Source organism: Pteropus alecto, unplaced genomic scaffold (assembly GCF_000325575.1).
Source record: "Pteropus alecto unplaced genomic scaffold, ASM32557v1 scaffold72, whole genome shotgun sequence".
NCBI lineage: Eukaryota > Metazoa > Chordata > Mammalia > Chiroptera > Pteropodidae > Pteropus > Pteropus alecto.
This window is the reverse complement of record NW_006436811.1, coordinates 8,909,382-8,937,319: the sequence shown is the minus strand read 5'-3', so window position 1 is coordinate 8,937,319 and position 27,938 is coordinate 8,909,382. Positions and strand designations below refer to the sequence as shown.

Below are 27,938 nucleotides of genomic sequence, written 5' to 3'. Positions count from 1 at the left end.
TCTGTTGACTACTTTGTTTCGTGACAGTGTTATTTTCTCATTTCCCTCTTTGTCTTATAATTCTTGGTTAAAAGCCACACATCTTGTGTAGGAGCATAAAGGCTAAAATAAATAGTATTTATGGCTGGAAACAGGCATGCCTCTTCTTCTGATAAGTTTTTAGTGTGCAGAGTTGAGTCGATCTAGTCAGGAGTTGTGATGTATAGGTTTTGTTTTTGCTATGGTTACCCACCTACTTAAAATTCACTTCACATTACCTTGGGCTTATGGTAGGAGTTGGATTGATGGAAGCTTTCCTTCTCAGTGTTCTTGCTCTACTCAGTTTTAGGCTTATATTTAGAGCCTGTGCCTCAAAAAAGGTCTCTCTTCATGTTCTTAACCCATCCCTTGACTTCTGATACATGTTTATTGGTGCTTGCTGATCCAATGATGGGGAGGTGGAGGCATCTTTGTTGATCTAGTTCAGCCTCCATGATAGGTAGGCTATATCGAGAACAGGGCTTTCTAAGGTATCCTTCCCTCTCCATTGATTTCTCTTATAGGAGTATCCTGACCCTCTCGTGAAGGGGTAGATTTTATCTGTTCCTTTTCCCAGGTAAGGTTTTCTGTCTCTGTGTCTTTAGGTTTTATTCCATAGGGGAGATTAGAATCCAGGCCTGGTACCTTTCCCAAAGTAGAAGCTGCTCCCTTCTCCCAGGCCTGCAAGTTAGGGCTCGTTCCTGCCTTGTCCCCAGTCTACCTTATAAGCACTCAGTAAGCTCTGTGAAGAGTGAATGTGAATTCTCCTTTTTGGGCTTCTTATAGGAATTTTACAGTTTCATGCTAGTTTACGCTTGGGCTTTAGCAGTTTGTTAAAATTTTTAGCATTTTGTTTTTTACATGTTTATGTTTCTTTATGCTGCTTTTTTCACTATCTATATATTCTGGCCATCTAGCTACCTCAATAAGTATATTTCTACATTATTTTTCATAGCAACATATTATTCCTTAAATAGATGTACCATAAATACATTATTGCATCTTTAGGTTGTTTCTAGTTTTCTACAATTATAAATTATGCTGTGAATATGTTCACATAGGTATGTATGTTCATCAATCAGTCAACAATAATAATAGCTAACACTGAGTGCTCACTATTGTGCACCAAATGTTATAGATCTACAGATCCTCGTAATAATCCTATAAGATAGATATTATGATAATTTCCATTTAAATATAAAAATATAATTTTTGCCCACATACTATCAGGTTACCTATGGATGATTTTAGCCCTCTTCTTGCTCATATTTTCTTATATAAGAGGAAAAACTTATATAAGAGGAAAAAATAAAAAAAGAAAGGATAAGTTCCAAATGAGTTACATGTATCAAAGTTTGTGTGGTATGTGTGTACCTGGCAAATGTTCCACAACATAAAAGACAGGATTGTACATTACTATATTATGACTGTTCTACTTGTAACTACCTTGTAAAGCTCTTAGGCAGGGAAAATTTTTTAGCCACTATCTTACTGCCTGAGCACCAGCATATTAAGTATTGTTGTTAATAAGTAAATTAATATGTTGAAATGTTAAATATTAGAACCAATAATTCTATATTTTTAATGTCGTTATATTTATTTTTACCTCCTAATGCTAAATGAATACAATGTATACATATTTTCTCCAACTTTACAATTCGTAAAAACAATTTAATTCATAATATAGACATAGTGTATATCATATATATTTTAAATTCCAATGAAAATTTATATGATAATTCAGGAAAAGAATTTTGAGTAATATTTCAGTAAATGAAAGGACTTTGATATGAAGTATGCTATTATGGAATCTTAAAATTTCTAGGTTTTCTTCTTGGCCTTATAAAGATTAAAGAGACGCCAACTTTTACATTTTCCTAATATTAGCTGTCAATATGGTTGCTTAGGTAACTAAGTTAGCCTTGCTTTCAAATATAAAAATTTAAACTGTGAGGTGAATATTCAATTTTCACACTGCTTTTTATACTAATTAGAAAAGATCAAATATCTACAATTTATTCTTGAGTCTTTCAGAAGAGTCTTAAAATAAGACTTCACTTTCTAGAGTATCTGAATAAAGAACTCAGTTCCTCAGTTTTTCAGTTCTGGTAGAGAAATCCAAAATTGCTAAAAATTATATATTTCATTAAAATTATTGACAACATCAATGTTTTCCAGGACGTTAACACCGAACCCGTGCCCCCTCTGCTTACTGTTTGGGTGCTGCACCAGTACAACATGACCTCATATACATTACTTTATATGTAATATAAACCTATCTCTTCATTACAGTTTGGAAAAACCTAGAATAGGCTTTTCAGAAACCCTAAGAATTTTAAAAGCAGATTAAGTGTTTTGCTTTTTAAAAAGAACTCTAAGGAATTTAATAAGTTATTTTTGCATGGAGGAATTAGGTCCATTAATTTAAAGAGATTTTTAAGCATTCTGATTCTGACTTAAATCCTCTCAGAATTAAAAAAACCACACACACACAGAGTGAGCTATGTGAAACAGTCTGTAAGCATCAAGGCAGCGCTGGGTTCTTTTCAGAAGCACAAGGACTTGGTTGACTTGCCTGAAGCCATGAAACTATGCCTGTCAAAACCAGAGGCAGAACCCGTGACTCCTGAATCCAATTTCGGTGTTTTCATCACATACAAAACCAATCACCCATCAGCTGTTAACTAATCTAATTCATAGAGGCAAATCTATTACTACTCCTATTTTTATTACTCATACACTATTCAAATATTTCTATTTTTCAAGTGTATAACTGGTTCAAAACAGAACGAAAAACAAAATATCTGGGTCCTGAAAGACCAAATTATTATTCCTTCACCATTAAGGTGCATGTCACTTTGTACATGTAAAAATGAGTTAACAATTCTTTAAACTGTTTAATAATAACAAAAAGAAAAAAAAGAAAGAAAGAAAAGAAAAGAAATGCTATGCAGGCTAAAAATAAATGAATCAATCCTTTAATAAAAAGGTAGAGGGGCTGTGTCTGTCTAAAAAGCCAACTCACTTTTCCCTCAGTTAATGTACATGTCTCTATGTATATAAAAAAATGAAGACATTAGTCTTTTAACTATTTAAAAATAACTACAGAATCAGAAATGCTATACAGACTAAAAAGAAACAATACAGACCTTTAAAAAAAAGGAACAGAGGGTTGGCCTAAAAGTATTTCTCTATTAAGAAATCGAGTGTTTGGAAGGTTATTCTAAATGCGTAACTCTAAATTATTCTAAAATGCTAAAATAAGTAGATTTTGGCTTATATCTAAAACATTTTTTCATTTAAATGGGAATCCTGTTATTAAGAAAAAAATATCATTATAACCATGTAATTTTCTGAACATAAAGGGATCATTAATTAGCTGGTAGACACTTAAAATAATTACTGTTTTCCAAAATATACATAACATGATTACCAAAAGACTGTGGTTGGTTTATGGGTAGGATTTTATGTTTAAAATAAGGAAAAATCTACTGCTGAATAAGAGCTACCTTTGAAGAACAAAGCACAACTCTGAATAGTCATTTGTAATTCATTACATATTTGCATTAAATTATTAGTTCTGTGTAACTTTGCTTTCAGAAAAAGATATTTTAAATTAAAAAAAAAAAATCTCAGTTTCTTTATTTTTGTTTTGGCAATTTGATGCATCTATACATTTTGTTGCCAAATGGGCAGTATATACTAGCTGTGTATCTATGGACAAGTTAGTTACTGTTAGTCTTCCAGTTTATAAAATGAGGTAATTACCTATCTTAAGGAACTGAGAAGATTAGTATAATGCCTACCACATAAGATGTGTTCAGTAAGTGGTAACCAGCATTATAAGATGACACATACTTTCAAAAGCAGTGAGAATTAAGTTAAATATACTTAGAAAAAACTGATAAGCACCTCAATATCCATTGTATTTACCCATAAGTGACACTAAAGAATAGTCAAGACCGACACTGTAGCACCCAAAAATGATGCCCAATATTTCCAGGAATGCGATGAGACTATTTCAGCTTGAGTACCTACAATATTTGGGGATATCCAGTAGAGAAAAATGTGCATATTCTTCATAATACCTTCTTCCCTTTACAAGGTAGAAATGGAATACTGAAAATGATGCAATTCAACCTTTTAAAGGAGTTTTAGCTTATTAATTATTAGAAACCATGATTCTTTTTATTGACCTGTTAATAAAATATGCATTTAATCATGACAATTAATTTTAAGTTATGTCCATGTACTTTCATTGGCATGTGCTTTCAGACTTCAGAAATACCAGAGTTTAAACAATGACAAATGGAAAGGAAAAAAAATCAAGAACTTCTCTACAGCTGCCAAATGCTATGAAACGAAGTAAAATTATGTTTCCACATACATGTATGAGGACATGGGTGTGCACATGTAGAGAACATGTACACATATATAAAACTTTAAAAGTTTAAAATCAAAATTATAAATTAATTCCAAATGGGTTTCTGTACATTTTCAAGTACATTTCAGTATAATAATACATTGGACTATATGAAATTCAAGATCCAAGTTTACAATAGCATTCATGCAAAAGATGCAAACTTTCCTGCAGGGCATCTATGTTCAGTTGGCAAAGAAGTCAAAGCAAAACGTGGGCTCAGCATTAAAATTCATAAAATGCCACTACATATTCCATGGAAAATCTGGATAATGGCAAATTTCTTCATTCTGTTCACCTAATAAATCAAGATGCCCATAGATTTTAAGATACTCTTGACTTTTTTCCTCTACTGGTTTAACAACTTTCTTTTCTCACTTCCATTCATAATTTTCCATGTCAGAAATCGCTGTTAATATATAATGACCTAGATCTCTACATGTTACATTAAATTAATTTCATCATCGTTAAGCTGGCCAAACTTCGTCTCAGAAATCTTAATCTTTTTATAATCTGAGAGTAGCCCTAAATAAGATTCTCATTTACTACAAACAAAAAAAATTCTTAAACTCTAAGACAGCCTTCTGTTTTGGAAAGTTGTAATTTAAAACAAAACAAACACAAAACCCCATCATCCTCAAAAAATGAAGATATTTTTAGATATAACAATTACATCTAGTTAGATCTAGAAGAATAAACTGATGAGTTCAGGCTATGAAATTTCCTTTAAAATAGTTAAGTTTAATAGCTCCATTTAAAAAACTCTGATATTGGAAAAGAAAAAAAGAAGAATCAAAAGTTAAGATGAAGAAAGAAGGAATAAAAAATTTTAAAAAAGACAATTTTGATCCATTTTAAGACAAAACATTTGTTAAGGAAAAAAGTGTAATAGGATGGAATAGTAATTACAGTCTTACCCTTTCAACAACTAATTTAATCAACTTTTACATCATTTTTTAAAGTGATATTAGATAAAGAACTGATTCCATGTATGGAGGCATGGTGTCAGTGCTTGAAAGTAGAGGAACAAAAAAACATTTCAATATTATTTTCCCCACTATGACCAATACTAATTTTACTCCCTCCTTCAAACTCAGCTCTCCCATTCAACTCCACACATACTCTTTAAACATACCCGTATTCAAAGAATGATATGCAAAAGAAATGACAACAATAAAAAATAGAGTGACAGAGGCAAAAACACAGACGTTCCAGAGCATTTCTCAGTTCTAAGAAATAAAATGAAGCTGACCCAAAAGATTTACCTTAAAAGTCTTGTTACAATGAAATAAAGAAAATGAGGTATGAAAAGTGGAAAAAAAGAAAGATCATAAAGTTGAAATTTCAGATTTCTTGAAAAACTGGACTATACAGCTTAAAATACACAATATTTTTCATCAGAGTCCATTCGCTGTTTCCACATGATTCTTCCAAGATAATTAGCAACCTAAATTGTACATCATATAAGAACTAAGTCTCTTCTTAATACCTTCACAGTTTCTTTTAAAGTCAAGGAAAGAAGAAAATAAACCCTAAAAGAGTAAAAGAAATGTGAGCCTCTTAACTGTGATACTAACCTAATCAAAATAACTAAAAACTATACTTTGGAGTAAAATGAAGCCATTCAAACTATACTTATGCATCTAGTGAAGATGAAATTTGACATTTTTTCCCTCTACTGACAATTTGTTTAGATTGGGCCAAAGAGCCCACTAGACCCCTGCCCCCCCCGACACACATGCACGCAAGCACACGATGTATCTTTAATTGTGTATACATATGTTTGAACACATAATTGAAACCAGAATTTACCCATTGCTTACCCAATAAATCATATAAACCTTCTCTTACAGGATAACACTAACCAAAATAGATTATATACTTCACTGTAGATTAGTTACAATTTAATTTCGTGATTTAAATTCATATCATAAACTTTTACAAAAGATCTTTGGATGATCATTAGAAACAAAACATATTATTTCCCTGTATCAAACAAGCCAAATATTAAAAACAGAATTAAACAATGGCAAGGGCTATTTTTGAGGCTATCTCAGCTGAAGTAAGAGATCCTTGAAGCCACAAACTATGTCTTATTCATCTATGTATATATAGCCCCTAGCACAGTACCTGGGATAGTAAGTGCCCAAACAAGTTACTTGGTTGATCAAACGAAAGAAAGACAATTTCAAAATATATAACAAGAACCTTAAAAATGTTCATTTATTTGACTCAAGGTAATTCTACCTAAAAGAAACTATCTTAAAGAACCTAGAATAGGTACATGTATAACAAAGATATTCAATGAAGTTAGATTTTTAATTTGAAAAATTGAAAGCAATCAAAACATCAAAAGTTAAGGAAATTGAAAAGTAAATTATGGTTCATTCACACAAGAGTATACAGCCATGAAGAATTACTTATAAACAGGTTTTAATGAAACAAGAAAATGCTCATGATAAAATATTAAGAAAAAAAATCCCACAAAATTGATTTCAATGTTTAAAAATGAATTTAAAAAAGATTCAAAGTAAATAAATGTAAATGCTAAAAGTATTTTGTGCTATATTTTTCATACTGGCACGTGTATTTAAAAACATAAATAAAACAATTGTGCTAGTTTTTATTATTTTTCATTTTTATTATAAACTTACAAGGATGGTCCTGAGCAGTATGTATAATAAATTTATTGTTTTTATAAAAAGTTAAGTAATAAATCATCAGGAGCTCTCTATTCATATCTGAGTTGGTCCTAGATTAATATGGACAAATCACAAACTTTAGAAATTGTTTTTTTAGGTAAGTATCAATTACGTAAAAGAGTCTGAAGGCAAATAAAATACCCTTTTGGATATTTTTCCTTGCCTTCACATTTGACTTGCATTATTATATCACTGATATCTGTTCATAATTTAAAAAGCACATAATTTAATTTCCTCGTATCCTATTGCTGTTCTTTCATCTTTCCAATCTTAAGTGAAACATGAAAGCAATAACTTTCAGTATAGATTAATGAAGCATAAGAAAGGTTGGCTACTGTCCAAATTTCTGAACAATCATGGTAGGATGGGGAAAAACATACAAGTAAACAATTACTCTATAGCAGTAGGCTGCAGCAAATCCTGTATTTTCTACTGTATTTTGGTGGCTCAGCTTACTGATCTCATTTAGTATACACATCTCTGAATGCAATAAGGCTCTGACTACTCCATTCCCATGAAAATGTTCTGACAGAGAATATCAATGATGTCAGTGATGACTGCCATTGCTATTATACTGGTTGTTATTACTGGCTCCTCTTCCTCTACCCACTGCCTTAACCCCTACATGCCTCAGGGATTTATTGTGATCCGCCACTACTCTCCCTCTATAGAAATCTCAAGGTTATAACTACTAATCAAATACACAAGACTACAGATATCTCCCCAGAGCTTTAGACTCCATAACCAACTCCAATACTACACAGATGACCCATAAACTCACCTTAAACTCAATATGCTGAACAGTTAACACACAATCTTTGGTGGCTCCATATGATCTATAAAATCCAAGCCACCCCTTTATTTGGCTTCACCCTATTACTTCAGCTTCATCCTCTACCATTTTTCTCAATGCTTAGTAAAAAAAAAAGTTATCACCTAATTTTTATCGAAGCCCCACTATATGCCAGGCACTATTCTAAATACTTTATATGATTAAGTCATTAATCTTCACAGCATTCCTATAAGGTACATATTATTATCTTCATTTTATGCTGAGGAAAGCATCTTGCCTAAGTTACTAAGTAGTGGAGTCAGTACACAAACCTACATCCTGTGTTCCTTGCTTTTATTCTATGCAATTTCTCATAAATGCCAATATATATGCCAAACACTGTCCTGGGGTGCCAAGGAGAACATGACAAAAAAAAAATGCCTTCATAGGACTCATATTCTAGTAAATAAAGAGAGTAAATAAAAAGGAAAAGAACTAATAAATTATTAAAAAGCATCAGGAAGAAAATAGACACGATTTTATGACAGAAAATTCATAAGGTAACCGTGATAAAAGAAAGCCTCTCAGAAAAATTACTTTTAAGGTAAGATCTAAAGGATGAGAAGGTGCCAAATATGAAAAGAGGGGGGCTACATCCAGAAGAGTACTGGGTTCTTAGAAAGCATAAAGATGGTATTATAGACTGAATTGTGTTCTCCCAAAATTCATGTGTTGAAGCCTGCACCCTCAATGTGACTGTATTTGGAGACAGGGTTTTAAGGAGGTAATTAAGGTTAAATGAGGTCATAAGGATGGAGTCCTAATCTCATGGCACTGGTGTACACAGAAGAAAAGAGAATTCTCTCTCTCCCCCATGTACAAAGACAAAAGACCGTGTGAGGACATAGTAAGAAAGTACTTGTCTACAAGTCAAGAAGAGAGCCCTCACCAGAAACCAACCCCGATGTCACCTTGATATTGACTTCTAGCCTCTAGACTTGTGAGAAAATAAATTTCTGTTGTTTAAGTCATCCAGCCTGAGGTTTTTGTTATGGCAGCCAAAGTAAGTAGAAACAAACGGTAAAGACCTAGGTATTTGTAGGAACTGACAAAAACTGGTGTGCTAGAATATAGAGAGTAATGGAGGTAATATTAATGTCAAAGACTGAGGCCCTTAGACGGTGGAGGAAGCGGAAATGAGATGGTCACAAAAACAGCCCATGCTGCAGGAGATTCAAGCTGATTGACACTGGATTCGTAAAGGTATGGTTTTTGTTCTCTCAGTGACTGGGAGTCACTAACATATAATGACTAGAATATAATGATCCATATTCCACCCTGGAATGCACAAAACAGCCCCACACAACAAAGAACTGAACTTTTCACAAAATGTGAATAGTGCCCTATTGAGGAACAATGGCTAATGGATATGTTTTGTTTATTCGTGGGAATATGAAAAACCAAGATTTAGGGGATTTTTTTTTTTTTTTTTTTGTAGTTTTTACATCTCTAAGGATAATTCTGAGTGAATTCTGGTGAATTAATAATATGTACTGCATCTATGAGCAAAGAATGGTGTTGATACTCTGGAGCATGCCCAAATGAATCAGACACCAACCCTGTGTCTAAGAACCATAGTGAAGGAGATATATCACATTTCATCAAATCTAAGGCACCACTGGTTATGTGTCATTTTATGTACGACTAAGAAGGGAACACAACCAAGTAAATTATAACATCAACTGTAAGATATATCCTAATTATTTCAGAGCTGTTAAAATATGAAAACATATGTATCTTAACTAAATGAAATAGAATATGAAAATAAATGGCTAAAATGAAAATAGTAGCAGTCACATATGGACACAGACTGGTATTTCAGCCAAGTCTTGAAGGATGGGTAGAATTTGGAAGAACAGAGGTCGAGAGAAGGACTATCTTTAGAATGAGCAAATTTCAAGAGGTAAAGCACAGCAACAATAAAGTGAGGGATGGCTAGAGAGAAATATTTAAAGAGAAAATACTTTTGATAAATTAGGACAAGAGGTAGGAAAACCTTGAATACAGCTAGGCTAAAGAGGCTGAAATTTATTACATATGCTTGGGGAACTGTTCTCAAATGCTTTTTTTTCCATCCCAATACATTTAGAACTGTAACATACCTAAAAAATATGGCTCACTCTAACAGTGATTCTCAACTATGGGAGACGCAAAAGGAGAAGAGGTTATTTTTTGTGGGTGTACAATTTGAAAAAGCCATCCAGAAAGTCCTAACTTCTACCTCCATCTCACCTTGAGAATCACTGTTTCCTATGCACTAGGGAACTCCTAGAAAAATTTGAGTAGCCAAATGATTCGGGTTAGATTTCGGGAAAGGTAATCCAGCAGAACTGTGTAAAAACGAATGTGTATTAGAATAAAGACTAAAGAGTGAGAATCTACATAAGAAGTTACATAAATTTATATTAGATTAGTGATAGTGGGGAAAATGTATGGTGGAACTACTATAAGAAACAGGAAAAAAAAATATTTAAGATTCAAGATAATAAACTCAAACAAGAATAAATACATTCTAAAATACTGGTAGTCATTTAGGTGATGTCTAACATGCATCTAAGATTAGAAAAAATGAAGGAGTTTAGGTCTGGAAAAATAGATGTGAATGTTATCTAAAATGAGGTATTAAAGCCTTAATTTAGATAAATCACCAAAAAGGAGGCAAGAGAGGGTGTCATGAAGACAATTTTTAAAAAGTAAACATGTATTAAAGGATTTAATTCCTTTATTACAAATAATTAAATCTCATGTTTATAATTATTATTAATTTTAGCACTACAAATTTACAAACAAAAAAAGCAAAGCATGGTAAAGATTAAGAACATGCTCAGGATTATATAAAATGGTTCCAAAAACAGAGCAATTAATTAATTTCCAATCTGGTGCCACTTAGGAGGTGTGTGTGTGTGTGTGTGTGTGTGTGTGTGTGCGCGCGCGCGTGTGTGCGTGCATGCGTGCGCGCGCATGCGGGTAAATGTGTGTGGAAATGCAGTAAAAAAAAATGGTCCACATTTCTGAAAGCAGAATCTGAGAAAACCAAGACAATATGATATAATTAGGAAGAATTAATGTATAAATTTCTATATGGTTTATACACATTCAAAGTTACCCAGTTTGATCTATGAAAAACTGTAGTTATACCATAGTAAGAAACTGTTTTCCCTGTAAGGAAAATTTTTTGAAGACAGTGGGAATATTTAAGTTCACTATTTTTAAATCAGGTATTTTTCAAGTATTTTAAAGAATAAAGGCAATATCACCTTTTTACATGAAAAACTATGATCTTGAGTCACAGACAGGATAAGAAAGAAGAAAATCTATACTTCTCTGGTGTTAACACTTAAATGTATTATAAATATACCAAACAACTATAATTCTATTTATTTTGACAAAATTTCCTCAAGAGTGGGAGAGTGAGGTTGGGGGGAAAGAAGAAATGGAAGGAGGGATTGACGGACACCAAAAGAATGAAAAAAGAGGTGAGAGGAGTGTCGACCTAGCTGAAGAACTAGCAAACAGAGTAAAGACAATAAAGATCGTCACACTGCCCCAGAACAGATTTACTTAGCAAAGAGAATGATGCTGCTTTTTGCTAGGAGATGAGTGTGGTAAAGACTCTTGAAGATCATAGTTACCTACCTGTACTATCGTGCAGGTATTTTTTCTCAAAATACTTGCACGTCAAAGGAATCTGATAGGGAAGACACTGCAATCTACCTAAATGATCAGACAAACTGAGATGGCCAATATCAAAGTGCATGTTAACAATTTGTCAAAACATGCCCTTGTGCTACTTCGCGACTACTTTTACATGAGCAAATTCCTTCAGAGGAAAAAAAAAGTTTAAATAATTTTCTAAAACTACATGTCATACAATAATGCTATGATTAACTTACACATGGCAAGAAATGTTTTGAAAAGTGTGAAATACCTCGGTCTGACCTTCATGGGCGCTGGTCTCATGAGTAACTCGAATAGCCTGTAATAAGAATACAAATTATAAATAGGAAAAAAATGACTGTAACCTACTTTTTAACTAAAGCAACAATGCTAAATTTTAACATCTAAAGCCTTATAAGAAACAACAAATTGGAGAATATTTAGGAAAAGTTTAATACTAAATATTTAAGAATGATTTGAGTAACTAAATGAATTGCTGTATTTTCTCACCCACAAATCTCTGAAGTTAGGAAACTGGATATTGGATTACTTGTAATTTCCAGGTATAAGTAGGACTCATTTAACTTATTTAGCTATTAGAACTTACATTTAACACTTTATTCAACTGAGACTAGAATAAAGTAAGTATCTCACAGACAGAGACTGAAGAAGTTTAGCTCATCTGTTTCTCCAGGTTACATGCTCCTCTGCAGCTCTGGCTGGACTTATGCTTAATCATGCAGTTTCAATCAGCAGTTTAGAAATATGGAGCAAAAAGCATGCATTTATCAGAAGCTAGGGATTTTAGTTTCCTGAACTTAAAAAAAATGCTCTTATAATACCCACCATTAGCAAAGATGAAGAGAAATGGGCAAAGTAGTAAATTACAGGTGGAAGTACAACCTTTATGAATGGCAATTTGGCAATAAGAATAAAAGCCTTAAAAACATGCAAAGTGTTCGATCTAGCAATTTATCTTCTAGAAATTTATATATTTACATATAATTGTACATAAGAATATATAAGTAAGGATATTTGCAAGGATTTAGCTACTATGTTATACTCTGTAGTATTTTTTAAACAGTGGAAAAAAGGAAAAATATTAAATTTATGACAATTTATTGGTTAAATAAAATACTATACAATGGAAAGCTATGCAGCCATTAAATGATGATGTCAAATATATACTTACTGGTATGTAATACGTTTGTGATAAGTTAAATGAAAAAAGCAAGTCATAAAACAATATTACAGTGTGATCAAATTTTTGTTTTAAAAAATTGCGTATATACATATATACTCCCTATGAAAAATATTAATGGTGGCTATCTCTCACTGGTGAGTTGACTTTTAAGTTGTTTATTCTATTTTTATGTAAAATAAAGATATTTTATGAGATCTGCAGGTTTTTAAAAGAAAAAAACAATTTAAAATAAAGTACATTAAAATGTAAAACATCATAATTAAATCAACAAATTTATTGGGCATAAACTCTGCATAAGGCATTGTTCTAGTCAAATAATTTGTACACTATACTGCTTCTAATTTCAAAGAATTTACAATCCTCTTAATAATGTTATTAAAAGGTAAAAATCTTATTATAAGATTGTATGTCAACTATAATTGAAAAATTAATTTTAAAAAGGTGAAAAGTCTTCAAAATAAAGAGAGGTTTCAAAAATAATAAAATTTAAATACCATTCTAAGAAAATTCTATGAAACAGTATAATCATTTAAAACTAGATTATGTGGCCTCTGTCTTCACACATGCAAAAATATGACACTGATAAAAGAGCTAGAGTGTGGTCTAATCTACCTTTAACCCTTTGTTTTTTCCACTGGTTTTCAGCCTTGCTCCAAATTCCCAGTGAAAGATACATAGTGTATTGCCAGGTATATATTTATTATAGGGAAGGAATAGGAAGGAATAGTTAGTCATAAGATATTTTATAAATGAAACTGCTTTTTCTCCTCTCATTCAGCTCTGGACGTAAAAAAGAAGTAGCAATTTATAAATGTTACCTGAAAAGTATAACAGGCCTTTTTTAATGGATATGACCAAATCCATAACTGTTTAAAACTACATTTCAAGACAAATCCCCAAGCAGAATCTTCTATTCCACAAAACTTTGCCCACATACGAGATCAAGAGAGAAAGAAGGTACCGACGTCATAGTTCTCCAGGTATCTGGCTCGTTCTTCAGGGCTCATCGACACAGACTCCTCCAGGAATTTTTTCAAGGTTGATCCGGATTCTGAGAATATTAAAGATAAAATTGAAAGGGCTTGATATCACAAAGAGAATAATATATGAAAACACTAGAAGCATGCTACCTATTTTTCAGGTGAAATCTTTCTGGTAAATTAGGAATATAAAGAATATAAACCAACTGGTAAATTAGGAATATAAAGAATATTGGGACAAATGATAGGGCTTAAGTTATTTTTTTGTTTATTAAATCTCTGTTTATCAACAGCAGAAAAGAATGGAATGATTACTATTTCTTCTAAAAAAAAATATATATATATATATATATATAAAAACACACACACACACACACATACACACATATATATATCCAATTATAAAATAAAGATGGGAGAAGGAAATGCTTTATTTAATACTTTGAAAGAAAGAACTAGAGCACCACCTAGCGCTCAGTAAGTTAACTTGTCACTTAAGGGGAGAGAAAACAGCAGTAATGAAAACTTACCAAAGTGCATCTTGTCTTTATTGTTGGCAATAGCATGGATCAGTCCGATTGTTCCACAGGCATTGCTGATCGTTTGCTTCATGAAATATACTGACGATGTAACATCTTGTCCCTGAGATTTTATTTTTTCCTCTTCTTCTGTTCTGAATATTTCATACTATTAAAAAAAAAAAGTGAATAGTCTACACATGAAAATAATACATTAAAAAAGACTTCAAAAATTCTAAATATCCATCAATGGAGATTTGGGTAACATGTTATAGCATTCTTAATGGAATACTATAAAGCATTTTTAAAAGAACAAAGATTTACATATTCTGACTTAGAACTTTTACCTATGATTATAGTGTGCTTTTAGGTCAATATACATTAATATAATTCTCATTTATGTATTTAAAGTATTTACATATACACTGAAAAAATTTGAAAGGGTATACAAAAACTTAAAAGAGGTTATCTCTGGGATGAGAGATGACTAGGAGATTTTTACTTTCTATATTTTACATTTCTATGGTATTAAATCATACTATAATAACAAAATTTATACTATATTTATATGCTTATAATATTCACCATTATCTATAATAACTGGTTGTAAAAGCAATATGGAATAATGACAAATGTCAAAAGTGTGGGCTCCACATCTGACTGGCTGAGCCCATATCCTGGCTTTGACATTATTAGCTGTGTGACTTTGGCAAGTTATTTAATGTCTCTGTGCCTCATTTGTAAAAAGGGGTTAAAAATAATAAAGAGGTTTTAAAAATGAGTGCGGAGGAGAGGGAGAATAGAAAGATGATTTTATTGTTTTGTCTATTTTTTAAAAAATAATTTTCAGATTCCAATAGAGTAGGGAGTCAGCAAACTACAGCCCACAGGCCAAATCTGGCCCAGTAAACTTTCATTTTTGTATTGTCTATGGCTGTTTTCATGCTAGAAGGCAAAGATGAATAGTTGTAACAGAGACTGTTAAGTCCTGCAAAGTTCAAAATATTTATTATCTGGCCCTTTACAGAAGAAGTTTGCTGATCCTTGCAATAAAGCAAACAAATAATGTCTATGAAAACCAAAAGTTAAGAAGATGCTTCTAAGAAGAAATGTATCTATGCTTTAAAATAGTTTTATGAATGTACTTCTAAATTAAATTTTAAGTAACATTTTCATGATAAATTCTGAACCATTATTTCATTCATATAAGTTCAGCTGATAAAAACTGTGAAAGATTCAATATAGTAAGGTCTTATACTGATATATTTATATGGTTCTACAGTTGTTTCTTGTTTAATATCAAAGGTCCTTGCTAATAAAGCAAAATGAGATTTACCAACTTCGCAAGATTTAATGCTTAGAAAAAAATCCTAAAATGATATAGAGCAAGTATAGGAAAAAAGAAAAGTGATTATGGCAGACCAAAGTGAAAACACATGGTCAGGAGACAACAAAAATATCATAAGTAAATAATTTATAGCCTCTTCATCTATGATTCACTGGCTGGTAAGCACTACTATATAAAGCACAAATTTAAAATCTGGAATTGACTATTTAAAGGGTAATATGGTATCCATGAAAGGTCTTTTGTAATTAGTATGCTTAAACCATTTACAACTACATACTCAGTTCCTAAATTAGAACAAACACTTCGTATCATCTAAAACATCCACTAGATAACTTTTGAGTGACTTTAATTTGTCACTTATGAGCTGAAAAGGGGATCTACCAAATTGTACAAGACATGAAAAAGTGGCAGATGTCACTTTTGTCAGTAAGAATTTATATGTTATTTATATACTTTAGAATTCTATTCTTTCTAGCAATAGGCACAATAAGCTTTTCAGTACTAATGATCTTATTGATAAGGATAATATGCTTTTTTAAAATACTGATGAGCAACTACATAAAGATCAAGTCCCACTTATTCTATTAAAAAAAAAAAAAGTAGGTCATAAAAGTCAACAGTTTGGAAAATTTCCAATTCAGACAATAAACTCACATTTGTGTGACACCAACTAAGAAAGGCTAAGCTTTAAGCAGTTTTTTTTTTGTTTTTTACTGCTCCTTACAATTGAGGTCTCAGGATAGCTACCTATTGGCTTATAGTAGTCAAAAGAGGTGAAAATAACACTAGACAAAAGGAGCGTCAACTTTAGTGTCCTAACTCTACCTCAATTTCCAGAATAATTACAACCTCATCACTAAAAGTAGAAGTTTAGTCTAATACTGGATAATCACAAGAAATTTCTAACTCTAAATTTCTATGAATATTACAAACAGCAAATATGAAGAAATAGCCCTTCTTAAATTAATTTGTTTTGTAGCACCCTTACGTTGAAGGAAGAAATACTTCAGTACTTTTTATTTCATCTTAAACTGAAGTTATTTTGTTTTGGTATAAAAAAAGCTATCCAGGAATTTCTAGGACTGAATAGAACTTAATTATTAATTTCCATGAGACTTGGCTCCATTTATTACTGAAATGGATGACATAAACATGTACATACCAAGTCATCAACACCTCATTTCTCCCACATTTTCCCATTTACGTCTTCATTTTTCACAAGCACTGAGTTCATCCTATTGTTTCTAAGTTTAAAAATAAAAATTAGAAGGATATGGTCTCACAAGTTGTATTAAAATGAACTTAAAAGTTCTAGTTCCATGACATCATTCTAGAAGAAAAGCCTGAAATATGGTGATTGAATTTAAATAGAAATCTAATAATAGCTAAATATAATCCCCAACACATCCTAAATCTGCCAATTAAACTGTACTTAATCTTAGTGATTTCCACCCAGATCAAATCTATTCTGAAAATAGTTAACCCACTTCCTCGTATCAAAACACAGTGAGGTAAACTAACCATATTTTCTAAAAGAAAACCACTCAAGTTTAAGAAACTAACTCAGGGCTTTTTTGTCAATCTATACATCAAAAACTAAATATAACTTCTTTAATAAAACTAGATTTTTAAGGTGTCTCCACTGCTTAGATTTCCTTTTTGTGCAAGAAGGTAGTAATTTGATCTTCAAGAAAATGCATTATTTTTAATCGAACATTAAAAGAGAACTTTGCATTTACCAGAAACTTTGTATCTTACTTAACAATTACCTTTTCTGTAATAGGGAAGAGAAGTAACACTGCACACACTGGTCTTGGTACCATACTAAGGAGTTCAGGATCCATTCCATACACATCAACAAATTGCCAGTTAGGATGCAGACCTAATTGTTTGAGAAACTGGTAAGAGGAGAGAAAATATATATAGTGTTAACTGGAAAATAATTAACATGTAAGTACTATATACCAAATACATATAAGGGAATGCAAGGTACAAATATTATTGATGCTCAATAAGTATAAAGTAAAGCAAGCAGGTTTCCATAAATAGGGTAGAAATAAATTTATTTACGTCAATTAACAAACATTTAAAATTTATTACATATTAAGCAAAACTCCTTTTTTCAAAATCCATTACTTTGGGATTCAACATAAGCCTTCACCAAACCCATACAAATTGGCCTGACTGATATGTCAAACTCATTTCCAGCACCCAATTCTTAATAAGATGCATCTAAATTCTGGTAAATAAATAATTATTTTAGTAGAAAATCAACACAGTTTATCTTCCTTACCAAAAATCATGCCTGAGGTTTAAAGATAGACAGACAGACATCACAAATTATATCAATGAGCACAGAGTATATAAAGACAAAAAAGTCCACATGACTATGTGAACACTAGAGAAGGCTTGAAATATGTAAGCTACTGGCTTCCCCTTTTACACAATGAAACCTCTTCAACTTCATTGTCTTTATTATATGTGGCAACACAACAGTGGTTTCTGAAACTCTTAAGATTTCATAAGAAAATAAAATGTCAGACTCTAATCTATTGCAGAGAGAGAGAAAAAATAAAATACTAATAAGAATGACATCAATTTCACAATAAATGCTTAAATGTCTGTACTGAATGAAGCTGATGATTTTTAAAGTGTACCATCACAAAAGAAGTTTCAAATAGAAAAAAAGGAGCAACCAAAAAAACCATATTAAAAATGCATCATTATACCTAACCTCAAAAATACATTATAGTATCTACCGGTCTAACATTTGAAATTTAAAAATGAAAAGGTGCGTTGGTTATTTCTTCCTGAAGAATTGGCACATGTTCTTAGATCATCAGATGAGTTCTTACAAAACCAATCAAAACCATGCCATGTTACATAAACAGTGTTATTCATCTCACATACAGGTTCTATAACACAAGACATTCCTGTTTAATGGGAATATCCCTCCATTCCTCTGCCAATAGAAGAAACTCTACTTAACGATAACATGGCTGGTCAAAAATAAGGTCCTAGATATGTTTAATAAGAAATCTATTGAATTAAAAAACTTCTCTTGGCAATACGTGCTCAACATCTATCAGGTTCATCAAGTCACATGCTCTTCAACAGTCTGGGCCACAGAAATCGATGGACTCCTCTATACTATACCTATTCTTCATTTGATTCCTATTCATGATTCCAGACTTTGGTAAAGTTCAATAAAGCACTCCAAACTAGTTCCCTCGCCCTTCTTCACTTTCACCAAAATCCTTAGTCTATGCTCGTCTCAATATTCAGTTCTAGTTAGAAAGCAAAAATGGTTAAAATTTATTGCAAAGTTAAGGAAAAGAACTGTTTCTTATTCGTCTTTTTAATCCCATTGCTTTGCCCTGTAGCAGGCCAAACCACAGACACTCAAGTTATATTTGCTGAACTGAAATAAAGATTACATCTCTATTTTAACAGATAATCTAGCCATCTGTATGTCTACATATGTTCATTAAGCTATGCTTATAATGAATATTCAATATATATTTTTTATTCGTGCCAAGTTAAAGAGGTAGGAAAGATATATTTTGCTACTAATCTAAACCCAGCCATTCATTTAATCAACTCCGAATACTACCTGCACAGGACTGAGAGCCCTAAAAGGTGTACTGTCAAGGAAAAGTTTCATAAACCCTCATAAAGGATTTATGTTCATTTTAATTACTCCCAAAAGCCATATTGTTATAGTTATAAAACAAGATAGGTACACATAAAAGAGTAATTTTACATCTCCACCACAAACTGAAAGTAAGTTAAACATTTTAGTGAAAAAACAGGACAAAATTGGTAAGTTACTTTGAAGTAAAAAATATAAATTTACTCCATGTAAGCCAAAGCTAACAAGTATAAAAAGTACCAAGCTCCAAAGGTAGCATTTGTAGTGAGACTGATTAGTATCAAACTGAGGACACAATCAATGACTAAATACAGATTAAATTAAATATAAATTGAATAAATTTTAAATGGAATCATACGTTTCCTTAATTATTGACTCATATTGGCAATCAAATGACATTACTATAAAGTTTAAACTAATATCTATTAAGTACATTGGTTGCATCCTCTGACTCCAGATTGTTATGAGTCAGACTCACACAGGAAGTCATTAGATGAATAAAAAGAATAAAAGCAGCTATTAATAGTAGCTACCTCTGGGAAGTGGAGAAAGGGTGGCAAAGAAGGTCTTCAACTTTTACCTCTCACTTTTTTTAAATCATGACGGTGTCCTACTTTTATAAATTTTAAAAAACCACCTGTGGCTTTGATGATCATTTATAAAAAAGATTAGAAGGAAATTTTCTAAAATATTAACAGCCATTAGCTTGAGTGGTGTGAACTCAACTTTTTATTTTCCAGTATTTTAAAAAAGTGTTATTGTTATAATAGTTATACGTAGTTTCTAAGTTTCAAATCTGTATAACTAATACACATGTGTATTTTATTTAAATTTTGAAATCTAGGAGAAAACCCAAAATAAGTCTTAAAACTACACCAAAAAATAAAAACTCTCTAGACTATTCACAAAGAAAAGTATTCGCAAAGCCAGCTGTACACAATTAGAAGCAACCTTTCTGCATCAAGAAGAATAAAGAGACTGATAAGCCCTAATACCAGTTTCTGGCCTTTCTAAACACTGGGTGATAAAATAACAAAAAAATTCTGACTGATATAAGTCACTAAATTTTCATAGTGCCTCTAAAATTCTGTCCAATCAAGAAAAATAATTGGTAAATTAGAATACGTGCTCCCAAAAGATCTTAGATCAACTTATCCTTTTCATTCAATGGCCCAATGATAAATTTTCCACTGAATTAAGAATATTTTAAACTATTTATAAATACTTTTCAGAGTATCACGTATCAGAAATTAGGTGAGTAGCTTTAATGCACTTCTCCTTTACTACAACTGGCAAGGTAGATTTTATTATATCCTTCACCAACGAGAAAACCAAGTCTGGAAGGTTATGTAATTTTTCAAGGTCACAGTACCAGAACCCATATGCGAAGCTCTGAATATTCTGGTACCTGTTTACTTTTCCAGCCTCATCTCTCACTGCTTAAAGTATTATTTTTTTTGTACCTTGTTCTCTAATAAGAGCTCAAGATAACATCAGTCCCATTTGTCCAAGTCCAGGTGTGTGGATAAAAAGCAGCAGCCACTTATAATGATGACAGGTGATTGAGCCATATTGCCAAATTTGTAAACATTTTTCCATTTCTAAACCATCCTTGAAGAAAATCATATACGGGGTCACATATGACCTATTATTTTTTTTGTACCTTGTTCTCTAATAAGAGCTCAAGATAACATCAGTCCCATTTGTCCAAGTCCAGGTGTGTGGATAAAAAGCAGCAGCCACTTATAATGATGACAGGTGATTGAGCCATATTGCCAAATTTGTAAACATTTTTCCATTTCTAAACCATCCTTGAAGAAAATCATATACGGGGTCACATAGTCCTCACAGTTGTCCAACAGAGCAACCATGCCTTCTGGATTGATGTTTTCACCAATAAAGAACTGATAGTTTTTGAAACTGGCAAGGATATATATGCTTGATTTGTTCTGCAGCCCTTGTCATAAAAGGGTTTTACTCTTTCTGGTCTTCAAGTTTCCACCTTGATTGATTGCATGTAATCTTTGATGAAGCGGCTTCTTTTATGAAGCTGTTTTACTACAAATGATAGTCCATAACAATATCAACGCCAGTGATTACTACGCTGTAGGTACCTTCATCCTCGGGGCCTTCAGCAGAGGCATTTCCACCAATGAGTGAGTCATCAGTGTTACCTTTGGTCCTACTGACATCTTCCCCTCCACCTCCAGGCACAGCCCATGATCTCCTGGATCTTGTAGATGTCACAGAACATCTCATCATGACTGATAAGTTCCCTGTAGATGATCATGATGGCGGCTAGAAGGAGACTAAGGTGGGGCTGGCTTAGCAGAAAGCAGCGGGAGTGGCGCTGGGGGATGGGGTGGGGTGGGAGTTGGGGTGGGATGAAAAAGCCACTTTCTCTTAATGGCCTGCTCAGGGCAGCAATAGATTCTGCTTTGTTACTATTTTACAATAGATTCTGCCTTGTTGCTACTTTATTAGTGACCTGAGTTATGACAGAAATTATATTTATTTAGTAATTGCTTGATATTATTACTATTAAAAGTATACTAGTACTAATTGCGAGATGCAAAACTAGGAGAATAGCTTATAGTTAAATGAGAAAAGGACAGTTTTTAAAGCCTGGAAACTAGAAAATGAATTTTAATAGAAATTTAGTTGAAAAGATAAACAAAAATGAAATAACGTAAATATAAAATGGGGAAATATAAAAACATTTTATGCAGGGATTAAGAAAAACAGGGAGTTTACTGCAAGCTCAGTATGGACTGATACACAATTGTCAACAAAAGTGATGCAATGTAGGTCTGCTTTAAAAGAAGTATTAGTCAGAATAATGTAATAACCCACTATATTCAACACAGATCATTCACAGAAGATTATGATATCAGCTCTGGGAAGCATATTTTATGAAGGACAAGATAAACAAAAGCAAGCACAAAGGAAGATGAGGAGGAACGATAAGGTTTTTAGAAGACATCACAAATGGAGCATCTGGACATTTTCAGACACTAAATTATAATTATCCTATCCCGAAATATTCTTAGTAATATCACGGAAGAACACTTAGATTTACTCTGTATAGTTTCAAAGGGAGAAGAGATGGGCAACTGGAGGAAGTTGCAGGAAAGTAAATTTTTTTTTTTCTTGTAATAGTAGAAATGGAGAGAATGGCCAGATTTGGAATAGAATTTAAAAGAAAAGACTACAAGAGTTTCAGATCAATTGGATCTGAGGAATTAAGGTAAAAGAAGAATATTTTTAAAAGCTAACACTCACAGAGTGCATACTTTGTTCTAGACATTGTTCTACATACTTTACATGTAGTAATTTATTTTATCCTTTAACCATTTTACAAGATGAGGAGAGATAGCAAAAACCTGAGATACAAAGAGTTGGTAACCGCCCATAGTCTCAGAGCAGAAATACAAACCCTGGAAATCAAAGCAATACAGTATATCCTCTCCAAAGTAGCATAGTTGTAAAGAAGAATCAATGACATTGACTTGGGCATTGGATAAATGGCACTGCTCTTGGAAGACTGAGGAAGAAATGCATTTGGAGAAGAGATGAAAGAATGTAAATCCAGATTTCTTTTTCAGTCATTTTAAGTTTGAGGTATCTCTAAGACATCCAAACAGAAATATCAAAGAAGTAATGGAATACACAGATTTCCAATTTGGTGGAGAAGTCAGGGCTTAGAGGAACATGGGATCAAATATATGACAACTGATAGTATTAATGCTATACAACAGAAAACACTTGGGAGAGAATGCACATAAAAAGGATTAGCAGTCAAGGACAAAGCTCTGAGGAACTCCTTAGAAGTTGGGAGGGAGATGATCCAGCAAAGGCGAATCAAGGAAGCAGTCAGAGATAAAGGTAAAAAGCCAGAATTATCATAGGAGCTAAGAAAAGATAACGTTTTAAGGAGGGGTGGGCTACCCTACCAAATGTTGCTGAGAGGTCAAGAAATATGACAAAGTGACCAATGAATCTGGCAAAGTGGTGACTAGTAAACTTGACAAAAGTTGTTATTATGAAATGGTAAGGCTAAAAGCAAACTAAATAGACGTGAATACAAAAAAAATGGAGAGAAAGTAGCAACAGCTCCTACGGACAATTCTTTTTGAAAAATTTACAAAGAATGGAAACAGATATGAGACAGTAGCTAGAAGAGGACAAGGTAACAGGGTGTTTTTCCTAAGATGGGATTCACTAACTAGAGAATTTTTGTATGTTTATTTCAATAATCCAGAAGATGATCTCTAATTCTTTTTCTAACTCTAAGCATCTAAGCTAAATACGATAGTTATGTTATAGTAAATGTATTTCCCTTTGGACATTATATATAATGCTAGAATATATTTTGTCACATCGATAAAATCACAATTAGGGATATTTCTAGGGGACTTCCATAACAAAAATTATTGGTTCTAAAACACAACAATATTTAAAATATACATAATATGGTTGTGCTGTACTCAAATCACAAAACATAATCAGGATGAAAATCTAGTGCAGTCATAAAAAGAAATGCTATGATTGCCCATGTCACAGACTGTACTTTTTTAAAAGTTATAATTCTTGATGCTTAATTGTCTGTAACTTTCCATCAGCTATAAGCCATTACTCCTTTAAATGTATTTATAAATAAAAGAGCTTAAAATTTTTAAATAAATTTTTTTCTATCACTTAATTGATTTTATTCTAGGTAAGTCCTACCTGTAGCATGGCAAAATATCCTTAGAAGGGATTGACAGCATAGTAACCAACAAAAGAAATCATTGCTTGCCACATCTACTGAGACACAGTTACTAGTTAATGTCCAACAGTTAACGATCTGCATGTAGTAGACATGCATTGATCATTCTTATACAAAGTAGGTATCATTAGAGCAAAAATAGTATTTGCTCAAACTAAATGTACAATAACATATGCGACTACCAAATGGGCATTGTGAAATCAAGTTAAGTTAAAGGCCTACTACCATTGCATTAACTTGAGGAAATAAGAGAAGGTGGAGATGGATACTGTTGCTGGTGTTTATCTGTGGCTTAATTTTATTAATTATCCAAATTCTAAGTCAGTTAATTAAATTTCTATTTATTTTCTAGTCTCAGTTCTGTCACTGACACATAGAGAATAAAGAAACAACCACAAAAATTTTTGTTAAGAATAATCACTTCATAGATTTTGCTCATTCAGTTCTTTTAGAAATTATTTTTAAATAAACTGAATCACAACAAAGTATGCCATAAATAGTATACAATCATACATTAATAACATCTCTTCTCTGTTTATGTCACCTCAGAATAACCTCCTGCCACCATCCAATCTGTTGTTTTCCCTGATGGTCTCCATTACAGTACCTTGTTAATTTTTTTCACTGCACATGTGACAATTGCTAGTTATCTGTCTGCTTGCTTGTTTATTGTCTATCTCTTACCACTGGACTGAAAAGCAGAAAAGCATGAATGTTTTAATCACCAAAATATGGTATTAAAAAAGATGCCTCCAAATATTATTTAATTAATGTGAATTAAGTGAATGGTCTTTACAGTTTAAAAAAGTACCTAGGAACAAGGACCAAAAATAGCTGAATCACAGAAATGTTTCCAGTATTATAACCTTATGTCTTATTAAAACAAATAATATCATCTAAAAGTAGTTCTGTTCTTTAGTCTGTTCATATAGGTAATTACAATGACTGACTTTTGAATGGTAAACCAGTTTCACAATACTGGAATAAAATTGGTCATAATATATTATCCTTTTTATATATTGCTGCATTCTCTTTGCTATTACTTTGTTGAGGATTTTTACATCTGTGTTCCTGAGAGATATTGGTCTTTGGTTTTTGTTATTATAGTTTGTTTGGTAATGCTGGCCATAAAATGAGTTGAGAAGTGTCTCTCCCTTCTTCTATGTTTATGTAGAAATGATATTATTTCTCCCTTAAATGATTATTTCAAAGGTGCAGAAAAGTCACCTGAGAAAATTCAACATTGATAAATGATAAAAACTCTCATCAAACTAGGATAAGAAGGGAACTTCTTAAGTTGATAAATAGCATCTACTAAATCCCTAAAACTAACATCTCTAGTGATGAAAAATCAAATGTTTCCCCCTGAACAACTGGAACAAGTCATCTCCCTCCTAGTCAATGTTGTATTGAAGGTCCTAACTAGTGCAACAAGAAAAATAAATAAAAGACATACAGATTTAAAAGGGAGAAATAAAATTCTATTCAGAGAATATGATTGTCTATATAGAAAATCCCAAGCCATTAGAATAAGTGAATTTAGCAAGGCAGCAGGATACAAAGTCAACATACAAAAAAATGGTATTTCTATACATAGCAACGAACAATTAAAAATTAAAATTTTAAAACAGTATCTTTTATAAATAGCACCAAAAATCACTAAACACTTAGGTATAAATTTAACAAAATATGTGCAAGATCTACATGGTGAAACTATGAAAACACTATTGAAATAAATCAAAGTCAATGATGAGATATACCATCTTCATGGATTTCAAGACTCAATATTGTTAAGATGTTTATTTTTCCCCAAAATGCTATCAATTTAGGCACCCACTCACCATCAAAATCACAATAGAACTTTTTGTAGAAATTGCCAAGCTTATTTAAAAGTTATATAGAAAGGCAACTAAAATAGCCTAAACAATTTTGAAAAGTAAAAACGAAGTTGAGATACATCCTATTTAATTTCAAAACTTACTATAAAACTACAGTAGAAACAACAGACACATAGATCAATGCAACCGAACACGCTTCAGTTATGTGGCAAATTGATTTTCACGAAGGGTTTAAAAATAGTTCTAAATTAAGTCTGAGCAAAACATACTTCTTTCCGATGGCATTAAATCAGAAGTTGCAAATATTGACTTCGTCAGCCTGAAGATTATTCTTACTTTACAAAGTGGTCAAAATGTGTTAGGGAAAAAATGAACAGTAAATTTCAAAGAGAGTAAAACAAAAGAAAATTAACATAAATAGGAAATGCCACCATAATAATATAAAAGAAATATGCTAGGTTTTGAGCTTTTTATAGATTTTTTTTTTTTTTTTTGGTGACTAAAGAGATAGCTGGGGGGAATAGCAGTCATTTCAAAAGTGTATAATAAACCTAAATAAGAACACATGGTTTGTTGCCAACATTCAAATATTTCTATCTGCTTTCCTTATATGTGGAATTTTCTACAAGCTTTGAAAACCAAAAGCTAATTAAGTACACGATGAATAACATTATTCTTTCGTGATGGGAAGGAAGATCATCGGGGGAAAAGTATATTATAAAATAAACTAAGAGGGCAGTAAAAAGTAAACTAGCTGTTGAGACTGTAAGACAAAATACACCCGAGCAAATCAAAGGTTTTTACCTGGTAGTACTCAATGTTCTTTTAACCGAGTGACTGGGAGATGTTCCCTCTTCCCTCCCCAAACTGAAACCTCTAACACCCAAACTTTAAGGGCTGTATGTGGCAAAGAATAGTGTAACTATTATACTGAGCTTTCTATGGTATAAAAGCAGCTAAATTCCAGTTTTAAGAAACTGGAAGAGAAGGGGGGCGTGGCAGGGAAGAGAAGTGACTTGATGGGGAAAGAGATGATTGGAAGATGATTTCATAGTGCAGGCGGTGGATGAAATTACAAGGACTGGGTGGGCGAGTTTACAAAGCTTGGAGTCAGGTAGTGTAGGCAAATTAGTCACCAAGGAGGTACAGGGGTGGGAAAATTATGGAATTGGGTCGAGCAGGAAGCAAAACGAAGAGGGAGTGAGGAACAGGAATAGAGAGTGAAATCCTTCAAACCCCGAAACCCCAAGAAATGTGATGATAGGGGAATGAGACCAGATGAAAGGCTAAGACAGCTGGGAGCATCTTCAGGAACCAGGTGGGAGAGAGATGGCCCTAAAATGGGAGCACTCGCAACAGGAACCCTCACGGAATTAAATCGCAAACTCTTAGGGAGCGTGGAGCTGTAGGACGGCCAGGGAGGATTCCAGGGTCCCGAGCGACAAGATACCTCACTCACCTGGTTGGTGACCTGGGAACGAAAACAGAGAACACGATTTAGAGACAACCTGCCCTAGACCAGCTGCGGCAGCCCGGTTCCCTTTGCCCCTGCCTGCGGCCCCAGGCCGAGATCAGAGCCGCCCTCACCTCTGGATTGGCCTCCAGCGGCAGCCAGCGCTGACGCTCCATGGCACCGCCGCCCGGCCACTCAGCAGCTCTGACAGCCGTCGCGGTCGCAGCCGCGGCCGCTTCCGCCCCCGCGCGCCTTGACCTGGGATCGTTCAACTCACCGCCCCCCGCAGGGGTGCTGAAGAACAAAGAAGAGCTTGCTAACACTCTAGGCTCTTTCTCGCTCCCTAAAAAGCCAAACATCAGCCTCAAATTTTAAATTAAAATTAAGATACAATTGGAGAGAAAAAGAATAAGAGCCATTTCCTTACTGCAGAAAGAAAAAATATCTTAATCTACAGCCTGCTCCCTTCACGCTTGGACTCTTCCGACCCAAGCCGAGCGCTCTAGTGCTGCGCATGCGTCATGCGCCGTTCTGGGACCGTGCTCGCC

General features: G+C 33.0%; 1 protein-coding gene and 1 pseudogene across 4 annotated transcripts in view; both read right to left on the bottom strand.

The window, feature by feature from the left end:
• The window catches only part of UCHL3 (ubiquitin C-terminal hydrolase L3), a 40,881-nt gene extending 13,209 nt beyond the window's left edge, over nt 1-27,672 (bottom strand). For 2 of the 4 annotated variants that reach the window (XM_006913791.3, XM_025048193.1), the window contains exons 1-6: nt 27,525-27,672; nt 27,397-27,408; nt 17,449-17,577; nt 14,344-14,500; nt 13,799-13,884; nt 11,901-11,948 (exon numbers count right to left, since the gene is read on the bottom strand). In XM_006913791.3, the coding sequence (XP_006913853.1) occupies nt 11,901-11,948; nt 13,799-13,884; nt 14,344-14,500; nt 17,449-17,577; nt 27,397-27,408; nt 27,525-27,566 (474 nt within the window). In that variant the 5' untranslated portion in view covers nt 27,567-27,672. Of the gene's footprint in view, nt 1-11,900; nt 11,949-13,798; nt 13,885-14,343; nt 14,501-17,448; nt 17,583-27,396; nt 27,409-27,524 lie in introns of all 4 variants that reach the window. The other 2 variants (XM_025048194.1, XM_025048195.1) reach the window with 2 other exon arrangements.
• LOC102886661 lies at nt 20,724-21,785 on the bottom strand (annotated as a pseudogene).
• Nucleotides 27,673-27,938: the final 266 nt, after the last annotated feature.